This window comes from Miniopterus natalensis, chromosome 15 (genome assembly GCF_054644295.1).
Source record: "Miniopterus natalensis isolate mMinNat1 chromosome 15, mMinNat1.hap1, whole genome shotgun sequence".
Classification (NCBI taxonomy): domain Eukaryota; kingdom Metazoa; phylum Chordata; class Mammalia; order Chiroptera; family Miniopteridae; genus Miniopterus; species Miniopterus natalensis.
Window position 1 is genome coordinate 38212119 of NC_142095.1, and position 25697 is coordinate 38237815.

General features: G+C 46.4%; 1 protein-coding gene across 1 annotated transcript in view; it reads left to right on the plus strand.

Moving 5' to 3' along the window:
- CACNA2D3 (calcium voltage-gated channel auxiliary subunit alpha2delta 3) overlaps positions 1-25697 on the plus strand; it is a 556479-nt gene that overhangs the window by 452561 nt on the left and 78221 nt on the right. Inside the window, exons 26-27 of the mRNA XM_087825134.1 lie at positions 16479-16540; positions 17564-17608. Coding sequence (XP_087681260.1) covers positions 16479-16540; positions 17564-17608 — 107 coding nt within the window. The remainder of the gene's footprint in view (positions 1-16478; positions 16541-17563; positions 17609-25697) is intronic.

The following is a 25697-nucleotide window of genomic DNA, read 5'->3' on the forward strand; positions in this document are numbered from 1 at the left end:
ATTTTTACGAGGCATTATTCATGTCTAGTCTACCTGAGGGCCACCCCAAGTAATGCTTCTCTGGCTATTAAAGGCTTTATCAGGCACGCAGCGTCTCTAGCAGTTTCCTTTAGGGGAAAAGAAAAAGATTCCCCTTGAAGTTTACCACCTCCAGCGGCAATTTGCTGCCCGTTTCAGGGCCACGTTAAGTGGTTGGCACCTGAAGAAAGGGCAGTCTTTTCCTTTCAAGTGGAGCCGGAACATGGGAGTCATAAGTGAAAGAAGGGCGCTGGGAGAAGTGTTTCCATGCGGCCGAGGTAGCTTTCTTGTTTTGTTGTGAGCTGGCAAACCTCAACATGCTCAAGCAGCGTTTTGTCAGATTTCTCAAATGCTGACGTGGCACTGGCCCAAATGAATGGAGATGTTATTTTAGTGCTAGGAGAGATTTATTTAATGTACAGATGCAGCCACTACAGAGGCCCTTTTAATCGACCGGGGGCTCTGTTCCCGGCTCTTTGACTCTCTGCAAGCCCCTTCCTCACTCTGGGGGACCCGTGTGTGCTGTGACATTGCGGAGTGTCCCCCTTCCCTCTCCATCTCCCAGGGCAGCGACATAAGTGATGACAATAATTACAATTAAGATGCTTTGTGCAAGGAAAAGCAGTTTGCAACGTTCCCTTTCCTTCCCCAGCTTGCCTAGAATTCAAAGACTGGGCAGCTGGATAAAAGAAAAGGCACCCACGGTGGAACTGACTTGCCCAGCTCCAGGCTCCAGCAGAGCAGCCCCCAGGGGAGTGTTTCCTAATCGAGGACCTCGGTTCTGTAGGTGCAGAGGGCGCTGCTCCCTGACTCCTCGCCTCTGAAATGAGAAATCCATCAGTGGAGCTGAGCCTCAGATACCAATATCTTGCACCTTGATCTTAGCCAAAATAAACGGGAAGGGAAGCACAGAGGAAGCCACGGCCACATGTGAGGTTTGGCTCAGCCAGACCTATGCTTTCAAGGCAAGACAAGAGCAGGGAAGCCACAGACAAAACGAGGGGTGGGGGGTGTTGGAGAAAGGGGGAAACAATCACCAGACTCAGGGGCAGAGGGGAAACTGGAGCCAGGACAGTTCTCATTCCCATCCCACTCAAGGCCGCTATTTATAATAGTTTGTAATATCCCTTCACTGTCCCAAAATGAACTACGTGGAAAATATAACCTGTTTCTCTACACGCTGCCAAAAAAATAAAATCTATAGGCTGCTCCAACTATAATAGCAAGAAATAAAAGGAGAGTAGTTTATAATAGGATAATATATGTTTTAGTGTATAAATGCTTGGGCACAACTACGAGAGGAGACGGGAGGCAGTAGCCAGACGCTGTTTGGACATCTCGACCGCAAACCAGGCCTCCTTCGTGAGGGGATTCTCTGAAACAGTCAAGTTGCAGGCAAAACACAATGTGCTTATCTCTCTCTTTCACAGGACTGTAGTTATTTTTCAGAAATTCCACGTGCGAGACGTACTTTGCATTTAGGTGTACACAGAGGCCTAGACGTGGAGCATGCTTTCCAGGCGCGTGGATGCCAGGCAGAGCGCTTGAAGCACTGAGGGCGTGGAACCATTCTTGTTGGGGGCCACCCCATGAGTTGTAGGCCTTCCAGTTACTGTGACAAACTACAAACTTCCAAAACAGCCCCCTAGGGGGTGATGCAGCCCCATTCAGAACTTTAAGAAAATGGGCAGCAGACTTCTGAGTCGGGCCTTGAGCTCAAATCCCAGCTCCACCAGGTCCCAGCAGCTGTGTGGCCCTTGTTAAGTCACTAACCTGCCTGCGTCTTATCTTTAAAATGGAGAGAGCATTTCTTTCTCCCTGAGGTTGCCCAAAGCTTTGGTGGGATATAATGCTTAATTGGGTGCCTGGCCCATTGTGCGCCCTATGTATGCCCTGTGTTAGGTCCAGTTCCTGCAGCCCTATGTGGCCTGGGCAGTGTCTTCTGGGTGTTATCTGCCTCCACAGAGACAAAGGCTGTGGTCTCTGAGCTGCAGTGCCCCCCTTGGTCATGGGCTTGCATTAGGCCACCTTGTTTCCAGGGACCCTCCTCTCCTGTCTCCTTCCTTCAGAGAAAGGCAGCGAGCATGAAGGCCTAGGGGCTTCGAAAGGTGCCGAGAGCATCCTTGGAGCTCTTTTTGGCTTCCAGGAAACTGACCGGTTCACAGAAGTTGGCAAGAAAAACTTAAGCATAAAGCAAAATGTGTGAGAAAATATGTGGACTTATTAATCTCATATTAAGCAGATGCTAGTCTTTTCTATAGGGATGGCCTCATTAAATACATATTCTCTTTTTAGTAATTTTAAGGTGACTCCCTTTAGTTCACTTTAGATATTTGTTTTTTAACTTGTACTTTCAAGTCAGAAAGATCTGGTTCTCGCAGAGTCCCTCCCAGCTCCCAAATCGGACATTTCTGTCATGAGCCTTTCAGCTTGGCCACTCGGAAACCTCCGTGTCCTCAACGGTTAGAGGTGACAACGACAATCTCTACCTGTGAGGGTTTTACCAAATGTTCTGATTTATAAACTCTCAGCAGAGTTTGGAATCTTCTGGGTACTTGTGATTACAGATGAAACGTTCCACAGTGGTTCGAAGCCTGAAGTTCCCGCAGGTGTCACGGAATCTACAAGGAGTCCAGTCCAGCAAATTAAATTAACCTGGGCCCTCTCATGAAGGGACCTCCACATCTTAGCAGGCAGATTGGTGAGTGACAGTGTATCAGTCTTGGAAAAACTGTGTGGAGACTCAGCTACAGGGACTAGAACAGGATATCTAGTATACTCAAAGCATGTGTTTAATGTGCAGAGCTGAGCCTGCGTGTACACATGGGACGTTTATTGACTGTTAGCTGCACGCCTGACACTGTGCTAGGCTCAGGACTCACATCAGCTCATTGAAGTCTCCCAACATCCCCTAACAGTGTGTGTGACTCCTGCCCCGTTGTGCAGAGGAGGAAACTGACTGGGAGGGCACATGGCCCGTATCTGAGACGGGCAGGACTCAGACCCAAGTTCACTTTGACATTTTTTTCAGTCCAGACATAAGTATAAGGAAACAGACAGAGATGGAAACTAAGAAACTACTAAAATTGTGGGGCCTCATAACATTGCTGAGGCTTCTCACCTATAGAGGTGGGACTCGTGACATTCCCCACCCTTGACACAGACAGGATGGGCCAGGCTCATGGGGCACCAAGGAGGCCCCAGCACAGGCGGGCGGGCAGGTGACCCATGACATGGGACAGAGGAGGGACTGGTCATTACAGTGGGGCCCTCACAGGACGCCATCATCTTTTCCATTTGAAGACTTTTGTGCGTGTTGAAAGGTCCGATTTCCACCGAGCAGGGGAAGAGTTAATATAAAGCTGATGAATTCATCGCGCCCCTGGCCTGTGGAGAGAGCTGCTGGGACACTCCGGGCAGCCTCAGGGACCCACACGGTCACGTTGGAGAGGGCTCTGCAGGCTGTTTGAACACGTGAGAGGAGGGCGACGGAGCTCAGTGCCACAGCCTGGGCTCTGTTACAGGACTGGCCTTGAGTGGCTGTGGGGAGAGGCCGAGGACCTGGCATCCGATTGGACTCTGCGGTCGCTCCCCTTTGTTCGGCGGGTCACACATGAGAAAGGGCTGCAAACCTCAGTCCACGCGTTTCAAGTGGGCGATCAACAAGCTTTATTTGAACTAAAACGAGTTACTCTCCTAAGCCTCAGTTCTCCGGATGGGAGGAGGCATTCGGTGAATCTAGTGTCCTTTTAATCTTTCGCAGGTTCCACCTGAGGCGAGGGTGGGAGGAGGCATTTAATCCTCAAATCACACGGGCATTTCCTGAGTCACCCATTCCTCTGTCAGCGGTCCCTGTATATAGGTCACTAAGCATATCCCTGGTCCTCACTCCGACAAGCCTGCAGGGAGCCTTCACTGGGCGTCTGCCTGTGACTTCTGCCAGGCTGTCTGCTCCCAGCACTGGTGAGGCTGGAAGGGGCCAAGCTTCAGCGTCCTGCAGCTTCCCAGGCCTGCTAGAGAGAAGAGTGCGTGTTGGGCATACTCCCCTCTGCTCTGGAGCCTCCCCACCTACCCACCCTGACTTTGGGTTTAGACCCAGGGTAGGAGCAGGAAGGTGGACACCACGGGTCTGTCCCACCGCCCACCATCACCCTTGGCTTCCCTGGATTCTCTTTTTCCAGCCAGGTCCTCTTTCCTGTGCAGTCTCTTTAGGGGGGCTGGAGGTTGGGTAAAGAGGGTAAGAACTGACCCAGGCAGTTCCCCAGTCGTCCCTCCAGTCCTGAGAGTCCCAGGGGCCTCTGCTTTTGAGACTCAAAAATCCAGAATTCACTCCTTTGTTCTCTGAGTTCCACGTGCCCTCCCTTCCCTGAGGCCCTCAGCTTGGAATGCTTTAGCTGAGGGAATGGAGAAGAGCCAGGGGGTGCCAGCAAAGTCTGGCAAGAATGTCGGTAACAATTGTGTTTCAAATTGTTATCCCTCAGAAAGCAGGCGAGGCAGCTGATTAACTGCCTCGTGCCTGGAGTGCAGTGCACTTGTTCATTCCTTCACTCATTCAGTTTTGAGTGAAAGCCTGCTGGGCACCCAGGAGCCTTTGGGCAAAGAATAAAGGTCTGAGTTGAGGGCCCTGGAAGCCAGGCAGCCTGGCTCACCACTGAGGCCTCTGTCAACAGAGAGGGTTCCTAGGGGTGGGGCTTGAGAACCGGATTTGGACTTCCTGCCGAATTAGGAAAGGAAGCGCTGCCCCACCCTGACAGCCCACCCTCGGCACGCACAGGGGCCTGAGCAGCGCGGCCTGCTCCGAGAGCCTGCTCGGGAACCCAGATGAGCGGCCCCGGGGTTGCCAAGCACGTGTTCAGGAGCCATCACTTAATGACGGAAGATGACTTTCCCATCCTCAACATCTGCCTGATTAATGTATGGGACGAAACTGCTATCCTTCACTCCGAAGCTGATTCCCAAATATTCCAAGCTCCTGAAATTCCAAGGGGTCGGAGAAAAAAGTGCTTGATTACTCCAAAATGCTGTCTGCCCCTCTCATTAATGCTCCCCGGCTCACGCCCTCCTCCCTCCCCGCTCATAATCACCTTGCGTGCAGCTGTTCCAGGAAGATCTGCCTTGGGCCAGGTCTGCTGTGCTGGACACATCTGCCCCCCAGGTGTTTGACTTAGAAATGGGTCTCTGGGTGGCCAGAGGGAACCGGGCCCAGTGGCCCGAAGGACTTGCCTTTGCAGACGGCCTTGCTGTAGGAGCACACTCAGCACATGGGCTTCCCTTGCCCCGTTCTCTTGTCCTTTCTGTGGTCGTTTGAAATGGAGACACTGGATAGAGGTTGGGGCTAATGGTCTTGTTGACTCACCATCAAGAGGGCAATTCTGTTTGTGGTGAGCTGTCCCCCAAGTAGTCTGCAGTTTTTCTTTGCACCTCCTTGTTGGTCCTGGTCATTGTAAAGACAAGAGAAGTGCAGTTTCTTCCCTTTCATCAGCCAGCCAGTGGTCTTGGGGCTCCCACGCTCTCCAAGACCATTCCAAGCTTGGGGTTTTGCATGTGGCCTAAAATGCTCTCGTCACCCTCCCTCCTCACCTGGTCCCTAGGGCCTCATGAATTCCTACTCATCCTACATGTCCTGCCTGTTGATCTAATATGTCCCTCACTCTACCTGCAGAAAAGGCAGTGTGTCCGCAGAGTCATCTTAAGGTAACAGTCCAATCCCCTGAACAAATCAGTCATAGAATCAGGAGCAGACAGAACCAATCTGAATGTTCTTATAAGTGGTGCAAATATTCTGGATCGTTTAAATAGAAACTGATGTGAAGCCCGCGCAGTCTACATTTTATCTGACAGAAAAACACAGAGAGAGAGCTTGCTAGAGCTCACACTGTAGAAACCTCCGTGACTGCACTCTGTGAGCTGAAAACAAGGGTGAAGGTCACTGCCTAGTAGGGAAACTTCAGGCCTATCTCTTACGTCTCTCATCCTTGGTCTTATTGTGTAGTGTGACTGGGAGCACTGCCACCTTGCACAGTGTTGTAAGGGTTGCTAGAAAGTATCTAAAGCTTCTAGCAGATGCCTGGCATAGTAGGGAGTTTAATAATTGGTATTAATGAGTGTTATCATTAATATTACTATTGTTATTATGTGATATAATTCTTATGACCTAATTTATAAAATAATTTGCATCATGCAATATGTCTTATGTAATTCTGAGATGTGTCTAGTGAGCAAATATGTTTATGTAATAATTCATTTGCAAGCAAAATCGAAACGTTGACATTTACCAAGCTAAAATGACAGCGCCTTGAGGTTGGGGGATGTGCATCCAACCGTCCAGTCATTCATTTGACATGTATTCACAAGTGCCTGCCTGAGCTGGGCACTTTTTTAGTTGCAGGGAATACAGGTGTAAACTAGGGGCCTCTGACACCCAGGAGCTTACCTCTAGTCAGGTGTTAATGAAGCACAATGAATAATACATAATATAATCTAATGCCAAGTATTGATAAGAATATTTGAAGAAAAATAAAACAGGTTTGACTGTTGACAAGGGGATCATCAGAATAGTCTGTAGATCTAACAAAGTCAGGTTTATTCCTACTGCTGGGAGGGACAACACCACCCTGACAAGGTCTAAGGAGTGTCCCAGAAAGGGAAGGTCAGACAGATACAGATAGGGTCCTTGGGTCTGGGCCACTCTCCCAGGGTGGAATCTGATTGAGGTTTGGCTACTTTAAGAATGGTGGACCTCTCAAGTCTTGATAAATCAACAGTGTTTGGTAATGGGCAGTTTTCCTAGTCAAGCCATCTGTTATCCTAAGTAGTCTATTGTTCAAATAAATTGGTTTGGGGGATGTTACTCAAGTAAATCATGAAGTAATTTTATTTTATAGTCTTATCTTTCTAGGCAAGAATTTTCTGGAGTAAATAGTAAAGTGATATTGATGGAGACAGCCTTGGTTCCCAGTCCTGATAGGTAGCTGCAGACACAAGCTATCTCCATGCTTTCAAGGTTGAGTGTGCAACAGAGGTCACCCCAGGTCATTGCTTGGGGTGTGTCGTGTGGCCCCCAGTGTACTGTTTGCAGATTTAGCAAATTAGAAATATTTTATCTGGCAACCCTCTCGGAGTGGTATGAATTTTTCAGTGAACTGTATATATTTTAAATCTACATTTCCAACTTCTCCTGAGGCATCAGACTATCTCACAGTATCCAGATCATGTTCCCACAAGGCATCAGCTGAGCTGAGCTGAGATGCTCTCTTTACAGCTGCACCGAGTGGTTTCTCACTCGGCACAGTTCCAACCAACCCTGGAGGATCTGAGTTTGGGAGCTCCTGCTTCCTCAGATGAGCTGAGTGTGCTTGGATAAGTCCCTTTTCTTCTCTGAGTCCTAAAACATGAGCTGAAGAATCCAAGGAGCTGGACACGTCCCTCCAGCCCTGTGAGCCACCCACGTGGATATTTTAGTGCTGCTTGGCATTAAACACTGTCTCATCGAGCTCAGAGGTGTTTGGCAAATACATGTGACCATTCCATTATGGGTTTTGAAATGTTTGGAAATCTGACCCTTGATTTTGTTATAAAGCCTTTGGTAACTGTTATTAGGTGGTGACCTAATAAGAAATTGTTAACTGGGGAGCTATAATTTGGAAGCTTATAATTTCCTTAATGGACATTGATTGCTGTGACCCTGATTAAAATACAATGAAGCCTGGGGCTTAAATGTTTTATTCTGAAAGGCTGAAAGGATGGGAATTGACTCTAAAAAAATGTATTGGCTTGAAAACTTTATTGAAATAATATTATTTGAAGAGTTTTGTGAGCATAAAATGATCTGACAAAAACTTTTCGATGCCAGCTCCACTGGCCTCAGAAAGCTGAGGGAATATAGGTTTCTGCAGATGAAGTCTGGAAAAATGCTTCCAGATTACCTCAGGGGTGAGCAGAAAATCATTATTCCGTTCCACAGCCCCGCGAACTCTTTTCAACATTGATCCTGTCAAATAATTAGAGCCTAAATGCAGGAAGCATTCATAATTGTCATTTATTATACCTTACCAAAGGTGACTATTCCCAAGGAGCTCTGACAGGGCAAAACAAAGTGATTATGGAAGAAACATGTAGGCATATAGGTCGGGCCTTTCTCCACACATTCCCAGAGGCCAATTCCAGACAGTGGGTGGGGACGGTTTCAGATTAAAATAGGCCTCGGAAGCTAAGAGTCTTCAAAGAAAATCTTCTGCTATCGCGTTGTCAATCAAGCCATAATGAGTCCTGTTTCCCCTCCCTCTCTCTCACCACAGGCATGTATCATGTGGCTCTTTGTTACTTAAAAGCATGTATAAGAAAGATTACCACCCCCCCCCCCATACCACAGGGAATACTTCAGAAGTGAAATATGCAACCGGTTAAGGGGTTATATTTAAAATACCTCCTCCCCTTTCGTAATTGTATTTCTTCACCCGGCATAGGCTTAAAATATGAGGTGAGTCTGCTGTTGTGAGAATGTTTCCTCCCCCCTAATTTTTGAAATAATACCATACCTTGGAGATTAATGTTCCGGCTTTACCGAGATTATAGCAAACGGATATTGCTTTGATGTAAATATTTTTTTCAGAAGGTTGTTGCTGATCATTCTTTCTCCCCTGTAATCTTTTAAGAAAGCCTTTGGACCCGCCAGCCTGACACCCAGGAGTGCGCCTAGCTGCCTGTCCTTCCCCCTCGTCTCCGCGAGGATACTCTGTTCTCAATTTCTCCCAAATTAGTCCCAGGATTTCAGTTGTCTTTTTTTGTCCAACATTCCATCATGCAATTCATTAAAATCTTCACATGAAATATTTAACAGATGAGCTATGTCATAATTCACATTACAGTTCTAAATGGTTATTCATGTGGTAAGTCATTTATCCTGGACATTCGCAGACCCCTGGAATGGGCTCCCATTTGAAGCGAGGACGGTTAGAGCTCTTTCCCTCGAGGCTCCAGAACGGTGGCCTTCTTCCAAACCCCCGGTTAATCGTGAAATATTCCAAGAGAGTGACATTCAGACGCATTGTTAGTTCTACTTGCAATTAACTGTTTTGAAAACAAACAGAAGAAACATTTAAACAAATGTGGCTTGGCTAACAGCTATTGCAGTTGACCGTTAATTAAGGCAAGTTGGAATCTAAATATGCCAGGCCTTGTTACTGTCACCGCTAGCAGTCCTGGCCATTGTGAGCAAAGGAACGGACGGAAACGCAGGGACTCTGTGGAAGGGGAGCCGAGGACAGGGTGGGAGACATCGACTCTGTCCTATAAAACAGCCACTACCCTGCGTGAGACAGATGACCAGTAGGAGCTCATTTCCTGCCTGAGATAATGTATGGCCAACATTTACTTGTAGAATTGGGGTTTTAGGGAAACTTGCTCCACTCCTAAGTGATGAAATACATGGGAAATCCTTAGCAGGTATTCTGTTTATTAACTTATTATAGTTTTATTGTCCCTAATAAAGGTACAGTTTCCTACCATATCCCTGCCCATGGATTGGACTCTATTAGAAGAAAACACTCCTGTTTGTGGGCCAAACCAGCTCAGGGCAGCTCTGGGATGGGTTTCTCTGCCTGCGCACTGGAATGAAATAATTGTCCACATGCGACTCACAGTAGCCACCCCGTGAGAGGCTCTGTGGCCAGGTAGCCTGGCTGATGGGCACGTGGAGCTGATGGTGCCGGTATTAGGATGATAACCCTCTTGGTTCTCTATGCCGACCTGTGTGGCCTTGTCCTGAGGGTGCATAAGTGATCACAGTAACAGAAGGGGTAAGCGACAGGGTTTGAATGGTGGAGCACACCTTTCATTGGGCCAGGAGGGGGGAGAAATCCATTCCATAAGCTTTCTCACCTAAAAGATAACCGTCTTCCGTGTTCTGCCTCATTTTGCCAGTGTTCACATTACCCTTTCCCTCCGTCTTCATTACCATAATTGTGTAGTGTTTACCCACTGATATCACACCCTGAAGGACATTGCCAGCAGTGGACAGTATGGCCTTATCATGGACGAATTTCTGTTCGATCTTAATACATTGGCATGAAAGGTTTACTTGGTGGTGAAATATAAGAATAAAGGATAAATGCTCTAGGAACCCATCATAACATGAATGTTGACACCACTACCAAGCATTTCGAGTGTCCTAATACACATCACTTTATTTTGTATCATTTATCTGCATCCCACAAAAGTTCTGTTTACAGGAGAAAGCCAGTGTGACCCTCTTTGTAAGACAGACAGGTGAGTTGACATACCCAAGAGCACAGAGCTGAAGCCTTAGAAAACAGGTTCTCCTGGTAAAAACACGTTTCTGGTTATAATTCCTTGATGGCGATGGCAGGATTGTTTTACTGTCCCCTGCATGAGCTCTCCATGTGCATGGGAATATATTGTATGACTAGAGGTCTGGGCGAATGGAAGTAGGGGTGTTTGTGTGAGCCTGCGTGCCAGGCATGGTAAACCCTATTTTACAAACCGGATTTGTGCTCCTAGGGGTATGTTGCAACTGGGGGCCAAGCCCACAGAAAATTATTTCTAAATGAATACAATATGAAAGAGTTATTTTATTTCTAATTTTACATGTAACATTGTTCTTTGGTGAGTCTCGGATTACACTTGAATGCATGTCTATTAACCTGATATGAGATGCATGCATGATTTCATCTTGAATGCATTTGAATATAATAGCACTGGAAATGTAATTTGTATTCTCAAATTTTCTAAAGCAAAATAAATAAATCCTGGGGGTGGTAGCCACATTGCGCATATTGCATTGATTTCTTCGGGTTTCTCTCAAACTAATTACCAACTTCCCCTTGCAAATCCAGGTCTTCTCACACGGGCAGTTCTATCTGATCTAAATCCTCATACCTAAGTCAGCCTCATTTCTCCCACCTTCGGGGAGTAGGTAGCATGGCGAGTTTACCTTCCATCCTTAAACAGTACCAGTGTCCAGTTCCTCTCTCTAATGCCTCCTGTTATCACGATCACTGTCCAGGACAACTCTTGCTGCGGCAGAAATGTTTTAGATCTACATGGTCCAGTGCAATAGCCACTAACTCCCTGTGGCTATTGAACACTTAAAATGTGACTAACTGCAACTCAGGAACTAAATTATTAATTTTATTTCACTTTCACTTAAGCCACATGTAGCTAGTGACCACTAATTTGGGCAACCCAGGGCCAGAGCATTTGATTGGGGTCAGTTGTCTGTCCCAATTCAAGTGCAGTAATTGCCATTCTGCAAACGGAATGGCCTCTCCGTTCTGGTGCTTGGGTGGTGCTCTGGGCTCGCCTCCATCAGCTCTGAGAGCTGAGGCGCGATCCTCTCTTCACTGACCTGACTGCCCTCCCAGGCCCCGCCCTGGCTGCTGCATCCCTCATGTCTTCATCTTGTGCCTTCCCCGCCTAGCACGTACTGGCTTTCTGATAAACATGGGAGGGGGAGAAGGGCGGCTAACAGTAGGTAGAAGGAAGTTAGAGAGTTGGAGAAAGAGGAAATCTGGAAGTTAAATGCCTCATGGTAGGTCTGTGGCCTGGATTGCAGAGCTGAAAATCTGTTCTCTGGGCCTCTTAGAGTATTGAGGTGAACAGGCAACCCAAATAACTAAACGAGATGGTGGTACTTCAGATGCCTGAATATTTCATGTAAAAGGCTCTGGGGCTCTTTGGGAAGGCAATTCTCCTAACATTGATCCTGCTGTTCTGTTGGTTTCCAAAGACCATCGCAGTGTCGCGGGGTCACTGTCCTAAGAGGCTCACCCAATATGTATGGGTGTGTTGGGGAGGGTCTCAAGGGTCTATTCTGCTCCTGGGAGGTGAGTGAGGTACCACCAGAGGTGGTCATGGAAATGGGACTCTGTCCCTGTCCTCCTGCTGGGGGTTCCCAGCTGGGAGCCTGGGAGTGGCCCTAATGAAATGGGAGTGAGGAACACCACCAACTCCAGGAGAAATATGTTGATGATTTTCTGGACTGTCTAAAAAATTTTAAACCCAGGGATGGTGTTTTTATTTTCTGCATTCTCTTTGGGACTTGGGTTTCACTAAAGCATTTTCTGTCTTTGTTTTCTTTATTAAATTAGCAAGATTGACTTGAATCAGAATACACTGTTATGGCTTGAAATGTTGTTGAAAGAGCAAAGTAGGCGGGCATGACAGATATCCTACGTTCCGTTGGAATGGGGGGGAGGAAAAGAGTGGGACTTGCTGAAATTATAATGGTATTTTTTCTGATAAAATTTGAGAAAGGAAAAAATAACTTGTAAGAAAACAAAGGAAAACAGTGAAAGGAAGATAAATTTCTGTTTATTGAAGCTCATATTTAATTTTTGGAATAGAGCTGGCCAGGGTGTTCTTAAGCATTTCTGTTTGCTTGTTGGGGGGGTGATTTTTATTCTGGTTTTTGTGGTGTTTGCTTGCTTTTTTTGTGTTTTGTTTTGTTTTTTTACTTTGCATTATTTCATGCTGAGGTAATTAACCAAATGCCCCTTAACCAAGGGGCTGCAGCTGCTGAAAACTCATCTCAGTCTCCTTGCCCCCCACTGTCGGGGCCGTGTCTCTAGGGCGCCCTATACCAGGCTCCCATCTTGGACTTTCTAAAATACAGATCTGAGGTCCTGCCACTTCTCTACTTAAAGATCCTAAATGACTCCTCAGGCCCCACAGCAGGAGTCAGCACACTTTTTCTGTAAAGGGCCAAAGAGTAAGTGTTTCAGGCTTCGCGGGCCATTCGGCCTCTGTTGTAGCTCCTCGGCTCAGCCTTGTGGCAGAGCGTGTGCAACGAGGTGCGTGGCTGGGCCCCGATAGGGGTCCGCCTTCAGAAAGAGGCTGAGTAGGCCCTGGAGCGAGCCCCTAGCCTCCAGGACACCCTTCAGATACCTTGGCCTGACCTTCAAGACCCCTCGCCCTTTGACCTCAGCCTGCACAGCCACCCCCCCCCCCCCCCCCCCCCCCCCGCTCCCGGCCTTTAACTCCTCAGAAGACACAAGGTCCTTCAAAAGGTTTATCCTTCTGCCGGTGCTGCTTCTGCACTTGAATTGCCGTCTTTTCTCTGTTCTTTTCTTATGGGTCGGATCTCCCTGCGTTGCCTTATATAGACTCTCACCCATCCCCAAGGTCAAGGCTGCCCCACCTCTGTGCCCACAGTGCTCTGATTAAGCCTCTGATGTCCCTTTACCATGCGGCTACTCCCCAGGGGGACGCTGACCGGGCGTGGGCTCTCGTTCCCCTTCGTGCCCGCCTGGAGCTCGGCGTGGAGAAGGCCACTGAGCAGGTGGTCATGAGGCCGACCCACCAATGCGCCCCTGAGCCCCTTAGCCATGGAGAAGTACAGTGACACAGGTGAGAAGCCACAGACCCAGAGCTGCTGGAGGGGCATGAGGGTCTGGGGGCGGAAACAGCCGGGTCAGCAGGAGAGGACCCGCTGCAGCCAGGAGCCCGCCGGCATCGACCTCACGCCCAGACGAGGGAGCAAGGGAAGCGGAGCCTCGTAGGGGCATCAGGCCCAGGCGAGGATGCAGCCTGCTGGAGTGAGATCAGAGGAGCAGCCGCATGATTAATGGGACGGAGGGACTGACTCATGCGGGAAGATTAAAGCGCTCCGAGGAGCTGGGGTACAGGCTGAAAGGGGCAGATGATAGCAGGCCGCAAGCATGAGATGGATAAACACCCAGGAGGGAGCGACTGGCTTCATTAGGGAGGTGAAAACAAGACTCCATCGCAGGAGGGGAGGGGGCTCAGAAGGGCACTGGTCGCTGATGGAGGAGCTCGGATGGTGGCTGGGCCAGGGGCAGCTCGGGGTGCTGGAGCTGGAAACACCCTGCGGTGACTCTTTCAGAGAACTATCTGCTTTCATCCTGTAGAGTCTCAAGCCTGCTGTGGTGCCGACCTTGGCCTTGGGGGTGGCCTCAGAAGTACTCTGACTGCCAGCCTGGGGTGGGGAGGGGGTCTGGCTGGAGAGAGGTGCAGGAGGGAGCAGGGCACAGAGGAGAGACAAACCCATGTTCCACCCTCCTCTTAGATACCAGGGAGTGGACTTCAGGACGACGTTGAGGCCCTCTGCAGGGAGCCAGGTTGTTCTGCCTTCCCTGTCTTTGGTCGAACCCCAGATACTCATTCCAAACCCCATCCTGAGAGCACAAGGCCGCTCTCACCCCTGCCTGCAGCAAGCCCAGCATGCTGCCTGGTTCACAGCTTCCTTGGTTGGCTCATCCCAACAGGGAAAAAGCCAGTGAGGCTTTTTGGAAGACAATATTTACTTGAAACTGCATTAAACAGCCCTCCAGCTCCAGCATCAGCTTCCTTCAGGCATCCTCTGTTATTTCCCCCAGGGCTGGGAAGAGCAGCCCATGTTGCCGTAGGTCCTCAATAGCCAAGTCACTAAGGCCGGCAGAGAGGCGTGCTGGACTCTGGGTGCACATTCGGATCATCTGGGGTGCTTCTCTTAAACTGCCCATGCCTGATGCCTCTCCAAGAAATTCTGATTTACTGGCCTTGGCATGGAGGGGAAGGCACACGGGCATGAGTAATTTTGCTTAAAGGTCTCCAGGTCGTACCCTGGCCGATTCGGCTCAGTTGGTTAAGCATTGTCCCATGCACCAAAATGTCGCCGGTTCCATTCCAGGTCAGGGCACATGCCCAGGTTGCTGTCTTGATCCCCAGTGGGGGTTGTGCAGGAGGCAGCTAATCAATGTTTCTCTTCCCTTCCTGTCTCTTAAAAAAAAAAAAAAAAAAATCAATAAAAACACTTAAAAAAGTAAAAATAAAATAAAATTTTAAAGATCTCCAGGTTGTTCTGATGGGTTGAGAACCGCCACTGAAAAACCTTTATTTGGGGGTAATTATAATTCATATAAAGTTACTCCTCTTTCTCTATCTCTAACCACTGACTGTAATTTCACCTGAAAGGTTTCTTAGAAAGCAAGTGTTTACCAATGGATCATCTGTGCTTGACACCTTGCCGGGGGCAGCGCCCCATTGGGAAGCAAGAACAGGTCCATGCCCTTGGGGGGCTTCTGGTCCAGAGGGCAGACCACACCTTGAGCAAAGCAGGATAGAGGTGGGGTAAAGCAGGGTGGAGCCCGAGTGCTGAAACGGCTCATCAGAGGCTTTCTGTTCTGCCAGCTGCAGCTATGCTTGGTTCGGGATAGTCTTAACCTAGAGCCTGACATTCTAGGTGCAGATATAGAGGATGAGACTCTCCAAGTGCACACCCCAGTCGACCTTGACTCTCTGGGCTTCCTTCAACAATGTCTTTAGAAGGTAGGAATGCACTTGCTAGTTATTAGGGTAACAGCCCAAGGCCTTCACGAACCTTCAAGTTCCTGCAGTCAATACAGCAGTGATACCTGAGTGGGGCATCTAAAGGGGGGCATGCAAGATTTTAGGAGTACTGAGTGAACTTTTTTTTGGTAGTTGTATATTTCTCTTGAATTATATTATTACTTAGGTTGAAGTTACTTTAGGTATTTAAATAAAAGAAAAAAGCATGGAAAGATGAATAACAATACTGGTGGTATATAGATATGGCAAAACTTGGGGAGGTTGTGTGCAATGGGTTGAAGTTTGCAAAACTGCCTGGGAGTAAATGTGTCCTGCAGGCAGTCCGGTATTCCCAGCAGAGTCTCCTTCTTTCTTTCCAAACTCCTCCAAAGCTTTCTCACTACCCTAAGAGCACTTTCTGAAACAGTTTCAGTAGTTACTCTGTCTAGGCTTCTTAGAGAGAAATGCTGCGAGCTTATTCCTGTCATAGTTCTGAGGATCTACCCAATTCCACCTCCTAAAGTTGCAGGTCACTTTCTTAAGTTCTTCCCTTTCTGTGTCTGTCCCTAGGACTATCAGTCACTGTTGCTTTAGGGCGCTTTGCACGGACAATCAGAATTGTGTGACTCCCGCAGAGTTCCTGGGGAGAGGACATCATTGAGATGTGAATCCAGAGGCCAGTTAAACTAAGTCACGTAGCAAAGTGACTCACTTCCAAATACCAGCCTTATGACAAGTGCTTTTCAAATTTTATAGCTCACTAACACATGGATAGTACACATTTTAGAAATGCAAGTTTCTAAAACCGGAACTCTGAAGAAACAGAGCTCTTCCTATCATTTGTTTTTCATTTCTGTTTTTAGCTTGTGTCGGGGAAGGGGGTAACCATAATGTATGAATTTTAGAAACACTCAAGTAACATTCTAAAGAACCATCTGCCCTCTGCTCAGTTTGCTCTGTATTAAGAGTTCTGTGTGTGCAGGTAACCTTGAGAATTCCTTACCTAAAAGATCAAATGCCTTCCTTGTTCGCATCACTGTAAATTCAGTTTTTACTTGTTTCTATCTGATATGCTTCTATCAGCTTCTTGCCATGACAGATACTTTTCAGTGATTACCTTAAAAAGTTGTGGAAAGGGATCGCTAATGCCTTGCTTTATTTCTAATTTCTCCCAGCTGTAGGCATTCAGATGAAACTCGAATTTTTCCAAAGGAAGTTCTGGACTGCCAGCAGACAGGTGAGTTATAATCGGCACATTGAGGCCGCAGCAGCGCTGTTATTAGACAGGTGCTCACATTCGGGTACCTGGAGCCGAAAAGTGCCAGATTTCCGATGAATGTTTGTGAAATGACCTGCCAGATGCTCAGGTTACCTTTCATTTCACTGCACAGCTCAGGGCTGTCAGCATGTCAGACACCTCATGCTGGGAAGCGGGGAACCTGCTCCTATAAACAGTTTTAATCATGAGATCAAAATAGTGACCTTCCAGAGGATAAATGTTTTCTTTTAATATTGGGGAGTTTTGTGAATTTTCAGTGTCTCTCTTCTAATATTGTCATGCCTGGTTGCTTACCTGTGAACCTCCTTACTGCACTTTTGAAAGCCTCTTGGTAACTAGGTTTAACTGTGCACCCATCTACCCTCTCAGGTGAGAGGGCTCCTCCGTCTTGGAGACTCTGGGGCGTTCTTTCCTGGTACCTGGCTCTCTGTACTAATTTCAGTGGTATTTGTCCGGTCATCCAGCAGAAATGACAACACATAAGTTGCCTCCGTTCTAGAATGATAGATAATTTCTTAAGTGAAGATACTGTAGGAAACTATATACTAAGAACACAGACAGGAGCTTTGTTTTGTTTTGTTTTAAAGGCACTGGTGATTAATTAATTTAAAAATAAAAAATTACATAATTATATTTCTTGTTACTCAAAGATTTTTGAGTTCTTAAAAAGAGATCACTATTGAATGACAACATAAATTAAAATACATAACATAAATTAAAATGAAAAAGCGCCAGGTCTCCCTCCGACACACACACACACACACACACAAACACAAATTATCTTTTATATTACTATTTGGAGTTGGGATTGATCCTAGAGAGGGCAGGCAAGACATCGTGGAGAATTCTGTTTAGATGAAATCTGGAATTTGTATAATAGGCAAGGACTTTGATGGCTTGTCCTTGAGTAACCAAGTGGCAGCCACAGCAGACCCTGGGATGTCAGAGTAACACATGTCCCCTTGCTTTCCCCGCCCGCAGTGCGCCTCTCTGGATGGCAAATGCTCCATCAGCTGCGATGACGAGGTAAGAAGACCTCTTGGTCCTCCTTCTGTCCTGGTCAAGGGGAGGGGACAGGGGGCACCTTCACACAGAGGGAATGCCGCTAAAACAGAGACAAAACTGAACCAGGCTCCGAAAAACCCAGGGCTACTTTCTTTGTTCCTTTTTTCTTTCTTCCCCCAATTAGATAATTTATCAGAGCGAGAGAAATGTGCTTTAAGTGTCCTCAGGACAACACTATTGAAATGTTTGCATTTTATAGGAAAAAATAGAAATGACTGCCATTTGAAGCTCAAGTTACAATTCTCAAATCTTTTCCCCTGTGTGCTCTCTCTTTTTAGCATCATAACAACCAGTGAAATGGGTAGGAATGGTTGTTCTGTTTTGCAGAGAAACTGAGGAGCAGAGAAATGAAATGATTTGCTTAATTTCATGTACTAAACTAGCTGAAAACCTAGGAGTTGAAAATTCAAAATTTTTTATACCTGCATAGTGTTTCCCCCCTACAACGCCCTTTCCCTCCCTCCCTCCCTCCCTCCCTTCCTCCCTTCTCTCCCTCCCTCTCTCTCCCCCCTCTCTCAGAGGAGGAATTTAAATCCCACACATGAGCAAGAGGAGGAAAGAACATACCACTGCCATAAGTTTGTCTGTCATACTTATGTTTTTATAGCATTCAACCCCACACACCCTCTGCCCCATGTTTTAAAGCAAGCAGATGTGTAGTGGCCTCTCCCTTTGGCTCCGGTAGCCCTTCTCTCCTGTGTTAGCTAAACATTAGTCAATACATAAACTGGAACTTATAAATAATCATATATTTATATTCCTGCTGGTTACCACGGGGATTAAAGAAATCCTAGCCAAACATAATTTCAAACAGAAAACATAGATTGGAAGTATATTTCAAAAAAGTGGGCAAAGGAAAAACAAGTAGAGAAATTACAGAGGGAGGGAGTTAAAACATACAATGCTCAGTCCCCAGAGATCTGGCTGCTGGTTTTAAAAATGATCGTAATTGTGTGTGAGTCACTATCCAAAGAGTAAAAGCCAAACGATCAGCTTTTCAGAGGAAGCCCAACTTTTTCTGTCAAATAAAAAATAATTTTCCCAATAGCAAAGAGCATCCTATGACGTTTTATGACCAATACCCTTTCCGTAAGTTTGGGACTGTCATTCATAGGATAGACAAGTGGCCTCAAACCTCTCCTCTTCTTTGAGACATTTATTGTCATATTGGAGTGATCAGCTCCAAACAACACAGCTCAATAATAATATTAATTAAACTGTTAACTTGTATAGTAGGTGTAATTACTGATTTCAGTTTGCTGTGAGAAAACTGAGGATGGCTGGTTAGTTGAGCGTATGGATGATGGTTGGTTGGCTGGTGGGATGGATGGCAGTTTGCCTAGTTGTGTGGTTGGTTGGTTGATTGGCTGGCTGGCTCATTGGGTGGGTTGCTGGTTGGTTGGTTGACTAGTTGGTTACTAGTTGGTTGTTTGGATGATAGATGGATAGTTGGTTAAACAGTTTGATTAATAAAGCCAAAGGCAGTAATTTCCAATATATGTTTGTTGTCCAGCGACTGATTTCATAGGTGGTACAGCATGACCGTTAAGGGTGCAGGCTACAGAGTTCAGATAGATTCAAACTGCAACTCTGACAGTAATGAGCTATGAGACCTTGGGCATATTGTGAAGCCTCTGTGCCTCAGTTTCCTCAGCTATGCAGTGGGGATAGTAATATCCACTTCACAGAGTAATGGTGAGGAATGAATGAGATGATGTATGAGAAATGCATCGCATAGCTCCTGGTGACTGCTGAGCACTCAGTAAATGTCACCTATAAACCCAAAAAGTCTACTTGACTCTAAAACCTCAGGCAGCAGGGGCACTTTAGGCAGCTTACAACCTCTCCTGGGCACTGTAAGTACAAGTAAGATGCTTTCTCACTGATGATCACCTTTAGCAGACGTTGGGATAAACCTCCATTCAAATGTCATTGAAAGGCCACATAGTTTGAAAATTAAGCATTGCTCTGATTTCTGACCCTTATCTGATGCCCGAATGCCCTCATTTGGCACCTTGAGACTATATCATTCATTTCCCATTTTGACTCTAAGTTTTGGCTTCAGGAGACCAACGGACATAGTTATAAATGGAAAAGCCAACCCTGCCTTCCCTTTGAGGCCCCTTTTCCAACCTTTTGGCAGACTCTTTCCATGTGTCCTCCTCTTTCAATAACTTTTAATTAAGCCTTTGAGACCATGTCCCTCCTCTCTCCCAACTGCCCTCAAGTGATCAGGTCCCGTTACAAACAGCTGTGAGGGCTCCTTAAGTACATGTGCTTATGGCTTCTTCTCTGCACTGAAGACCTGGCCCAACTCCCTAGGATCCCTCACCCACGCTTCCCTGGGACCCACTCCCACCCCTCTGTCTCATCCATCAGTTGACTCCATAGGCCTTCGATGAGTGCCCTGGGCTGGTGGGTGGAGTTGGTATGGCCAGATGTCATCCCATCTTGTAGCATTACATTTTTGGTTGGTCCAGGCAGTGCCTGAGCCGTGTGCCTTGGAGGGGTTGCCTCTGAGCCTGACTGACAACTTTTAAGGAGCTCCATTCCGCTGAGGTGGGTGTTAACTTCAGAGCACAGAGATAATATTCATACTCATTCATTCAAGGCATGTTTACTGAGCCCATCTATGTGCCTGGTACCTCTCAACCCCTGGGAGTCAATGGGAGTCAGAGTCAGAAATGGTTCTTTGTCCCCCAGGAGCTCACAGGTTGGCAGGGGAGAGAGCACATGTGGTGATCAACTGTGATAAGTGCTGTGAATTAAATTAAATTAACGGGGGGTGGTCAGGGAAGGCTTCTCTGAGGAGTAACATTTAAGTCAACTGGAGATGAAGAGATGACCTTGAAGACAATGCTCAGAGCATGAGGAACCTTTACAGGCAGAGATCACCACAGGCAAGTGCTGAGTGGCAAAGGTCAGTGTGATCTATGGAAATGGGTCAGCATTCAGACAGAAGGGAAGGAGGGCAGTGCCACCTCTGGTGTGTCTCAGACAGGGGAACCATTGTCTCCCCACTGCTCTCATTCTCTTCTCCCACTCACCTTTCCACCGTCTCCTGATGGAAGCACAGGATTTTGCAAACACAGTGGGACATGAGGAGTTTCTGTCCTGCTGAGGCATTCAGGGGAGCCGTGAGGGCAGCGAGAGGGTAGAAAATTTCAGATTCAAAATCACCTGCCACTCTCTCTTGTTCCAAAGGAATAGTCCTGATTAGACTTTGTAAGGCCTTGTAGACATTTCCCCTGGAATTTGAAAGACCTCCTTGAAGCATGACAAGCTGCGGGAAGAGCTAAATCAAGTAGCCAGGTGCCTCCATCTCTGGACCCAGCCAGCCCAGCCAGGGGAATAGCCATTGAGGGCAAGGACACAGGTGACTCCCGCCAGGCACTTCTGTTCAAAGTGACCCCTTTGCAATAAATTTTTCAAAAGACAATAATTTAATAAATGAACAAACAAAGCAAAAACAAACTCATAGATACAGAGCACTAATTGATGGTTGCCAGATGAGACGAGGGTGGGTAGGTTGGGTGAAAGAGGTGAAGGGATTAAGAAGTTTACAAATTGGCAGTTACAGAACAGTCATGGAGATGTAACGTACAGCATTGGGAATATAGTCAAGAATATTCTAATAGCTGTGTATGGTGCCAGGTGGGGACTAGACTTATCAGGGAGATCACTTCATAAGTTATATAAATGTCTAACAATTACACTGTACACGTGAAACTGATATAATATTGTATGTCAACTATAATTGAAAGCTTTTAAAAATTATTTATAAAAGACAGTATTTTGATTATGATGGATGACCTATGATGAAAAGATACATCAAGTGATGTGACGTAAGGGTCAGTCTGTTCCACACTCGAAATATAAGGGGTTAGTTTGTGAGACCTGAAGAAAAGGTAGTAAGTGTCACCTTCTGCGCCTGAGATGGGGAGACTCAGGCCCCACCCTCAAAGGTAAGAGCCCAGCCCACCCCCTTTCGCTTTTTCCCTTCCTCTCTTCCCTCTTCTCACTCTTCTCTCCCTTCTCTCTCTCTCCACACAAATGAAAACAACAGGCGGTATAATGCTGGGCTTCTAAGTGACCATTGCTCAGCCTGTACCAACCAAAACCAACAGAAGTCACCCCCCCAAAGAAAAGGCAGAACAAAAAGTGACCAAGCCCAACCAACCCGCCTCCACAACCTCTTACTGTGAACCAAGAACAACTTCCATTTCTGAGAATCTCTAAATTTGTAGCATTTGGATACTTGGTGGCACATAACCGGTGACCAATAGACATCATTTGCCCAATGAAAGCAAGCGCAGGTTCTTGGAGGACTCCCTGTCCGCTCTGCACTTCACCTGTGCTTGGCACTCCCCCTCCCACGTAATCTTCTCAACCGCCCTGTGAAACAGGCCTTGCTGTCTCCATCTTTCGGACAAGAAAACTGTGACTCAGTTAACAGTTTGCTCAAGGTCACACGGAGAGCAAATGTCAGAGTCTCTGATTCTCAAGCTAGTACCTGAGCCTCCTGAGGCCAATACCACCTTCCTGTTGACACAAGCCTGGTGCTGTTTCTCAGCCAGGCCCCTTCCTTCCAGCTTTCCTTGTTGCCTGTGACTCTGCCTGATGAACATGACCTGGTTCTGGGCTTTATCCTCAAGTTCTGCCTGATGTGCCTTTTGTGCCCCGGAATCAGATTTCTCTGAGCAATACTGAGTCATCAATAATTGAAGAAAAGACGTATTTTAAAAAAACAAAACCAAAACAACTTCTCTCCCTCTGTCTTTATCTTTGCATTTTTCAAACAACCTCATACATAGGTGCATTGTCAAAGAAGGCTGTGGAGTAGGTGCTCGCAATATCTGTCAACATTCAGAGCTCCTAATACCTGTCAAAACTCAGAGCTCCTAGTTTCTCCATTTTCAGTTTGGACAAGGTATTGGGCAGACACCTTCCAGGATGTTCAGTTTAATTTGAGGGGAAAGTCGCCTAGTGAGGGAAAGCTGAGAAAATACCTCCTCTATTTCCTCTTACTGGAGGGAGGGTATGGAATAGTCCATTGAATGTTATTTATTGTATAGAGACACAGAGGAAACAATTGGTCAGACTGGAATGTGGCGGATCCTGCGCCGACTGTTCCGTAGCCCAGCATCCTGCTCCCCTAATTCCAGCGAGCTTATTTCACTCCACCGCACTTCCCAATAATAATTTAATCCAAGTGGTTGTTGGCAGCGAGGTCTGTTCAGGAAGTCATCGTGGTGACTAAACTTACCTCACATGAAAGTGTTGCCTATGAAAACTTCACACCGCCCATCAGAGCCAGCGACCCAGGCCCAGGTCAATGATGCAGCATCTTGCTTCTGACTGATTTTCTCAGTGATTTGTAAATCACAACATTGGCAGCATCTGTTTCTTGCTTAATGCTGTGGCCAAGTCTATTAATGATCTGTGTAACCTTGCAACTCACACTCATTCATACGCCAGCACTGACAGTGTGGCATCTTCTCTACCAGTTCCTAAGGTAAGGGGGTGGGGGAGAGTGAATTTAAAAATAATGTTAAAAGGAAGCAGGGTCCAAGAAGTAAAAGCCAATGGGTAGTCAGTATAGACAGAGCAAATGCGATGCCCAGGAGGCGGAGCAAAATGCGAGGCTCTTCGGAGCAAGTGGAAGCTTAGGCCTGTAGTCCTCGGGGAGCCTCGGCCACCCTCCTTCCGTTCTTCGTCCCATCGCCAACTGGTAGGATGCAGACCAATCTGACCACATTGGGTGGGTCATCAAGTGTATTTTTAGGTTGTTCCCTAGCAAGCGATGGGGGTCGTACAGAAAATCCCCTCAGCTGTGTTTGGACTAAGTCTCTTGGTTTCAGATATTAACTCAAAAAGCGTGTGTTTGGGGAATCCAGGGTCCTACAGTTGGGGTCAATACCATTTTATAAAATGGCCCCAAACACCAGCCACTTTTGTTGTTTTTTCATTGTTTTCAGCCATAATAATAACATTCTAGGTATTTGGTGTCTTGACTAATCTGGCTGGTTTTTCTGCCATTTGTTGTGTTTCTGCTGGTGCCACGTGGCAGGTGAGCTCTGTCCTTAGCTATCTGTATGTTAAGGGATTGCTTTGTTCACACCAGGGGAACCTTCCATGAACAGGCCTTAACTACATCCTGTTGTCTCTGGTGAGGTAGAGGGGTCGGCCAGGGGAAGCAGGGGGCTTCCTGGAGTCATGTGCTACTTGTTTCACTGTGTGACCTTGGGTGAGGTAACAGCTCCAGGCTTCTCCTCTAACGGGACAATCCCTCCCGGGCAGTGTGACAAGTAAGGATTGTGTCAGTGGTCCTGTAGCCACTATGCTTCTGCTCTTATATTATCATTTAGTCTATTAAATATTTATTATTATTATTATTATTAGAGAGGATCACGTGTTTTATGGAAAACTTCTTTTAGTGATAGTTTTTAACTGATATTCCCCCAAGCTTGACATTTTTCCATTTTTACAGCTCAGTTTTCCAAGTTCTGAGTTGAAACATCCCTCTCTCCCGCTCTACAGCTCTCTCCTCTGTTCCTTCCACACCAGAAGGGAGTGTTGCCAAGGGCGGTTCCCTGAGAAGTGAGTCTCCGAATGGCCAGTCCCACCTCGAGTCCACCCACTGCTGGCCAGGATCAGGAGCTCAGACGTCCTCATTTCAAAAACCAAAGGCTTACAGCAAATAATGAAACATTTCATTAAAGTTTTACTTCTATATGAATGGAAATTGTGAAAACACATTTATTTTATGTAACAAATTCAGGTTATAATTGCAATTATACTCTTAATTCTCCAAACAAAAAAATAAATCTAGTGGGGCTTGGAAGTAGGGAGGACAGTTGACCCTTAAACAGCACAGGGTTCGGGGCACCACCCCTTGAACAGTCAAAATCTGTGTATAACTTTTGGCTCCTCCAAAACATAACTAAAGCCTCCTGTTGACCGGAAGCCTTACCAATAACATAAGCAGTTGATTAACACAGATTTTGTGTGTTATATGTATTATAAACTGTATTCTTACAGTAAAGTAAGGTAGAGAAAAGCAAATGTAGGAAAATAAGAAGAGAAAATACATTTACAGTATTTATTGGAAAAAATCCACATATAAGCGCACCAGCACAGTTCAAACCCATGCTGTTCAGCAATCGACTGTATAATGTTTCTGACACAATCACAAAATATCACAATATAGAATCTTTCCCTTCACATTTGAATTTCTGAGAATGATCGATCACAAGGAGGCTCGAAGATAGTAGAGCTTCGTCACTTTTCCCAGCAGCTTCTCTCCATCCCTGGCTTTTGAAATCATTATTTCTGGAAGCCTCTTCTGTATTATCTGTGGTGATTTTATCTTTCTTCACGTGTCATGTCTGCCAGATCCTAATGGGCCAATGGCTCCCTGTGTGACTGGATTTGTTCTCCAACAGCACTTTCATGGACTTCACACAACATTTTGGCTCTTTCTCAAGATTTTCAATTGACTTTATAATCCATTTGCCTTGTACATGCCTTGTATTATCCAATATTTACAACATTAGGCAAACAGAGATATTGACCAAAGATAAAGGTCTAATAGCAAGACGACTAATTGGCTAGGAACTAATTTTATAATTAGGGATGGGGGTGGTTTATGATGACTTTTGATTCTCTGCGCGCCTGGAAGGATCTGGAGAGTCACTGTCTGAATGTGGGGGACGCTCCTGCACTCTGTATGTGTTTACTGATTGAATGGAGGTAACCTCCCTTTGCTTCAGTGTCTAGATCTGCAAAGTGAGGCCCATGACATTCAAATCAGCAAGGACATGGATTTTTTCTAATATGACCCAATGTAAACTGGATTAAAACTCATTGGAGGACCAGTGAAATCTAAAAACCCATTGCTGTCCAAAAAAGCTTTCTACAGTGACAGAAATGTCCAAAAGTAGGCTCATTCGCTACAGCTAGTGTGGAACACTTGAAATATGACTGGTGCAACCTAGGAACTGGATTTTTAATTTTACTTAATTAACTTTAAATTTAAATCTGCATGTAG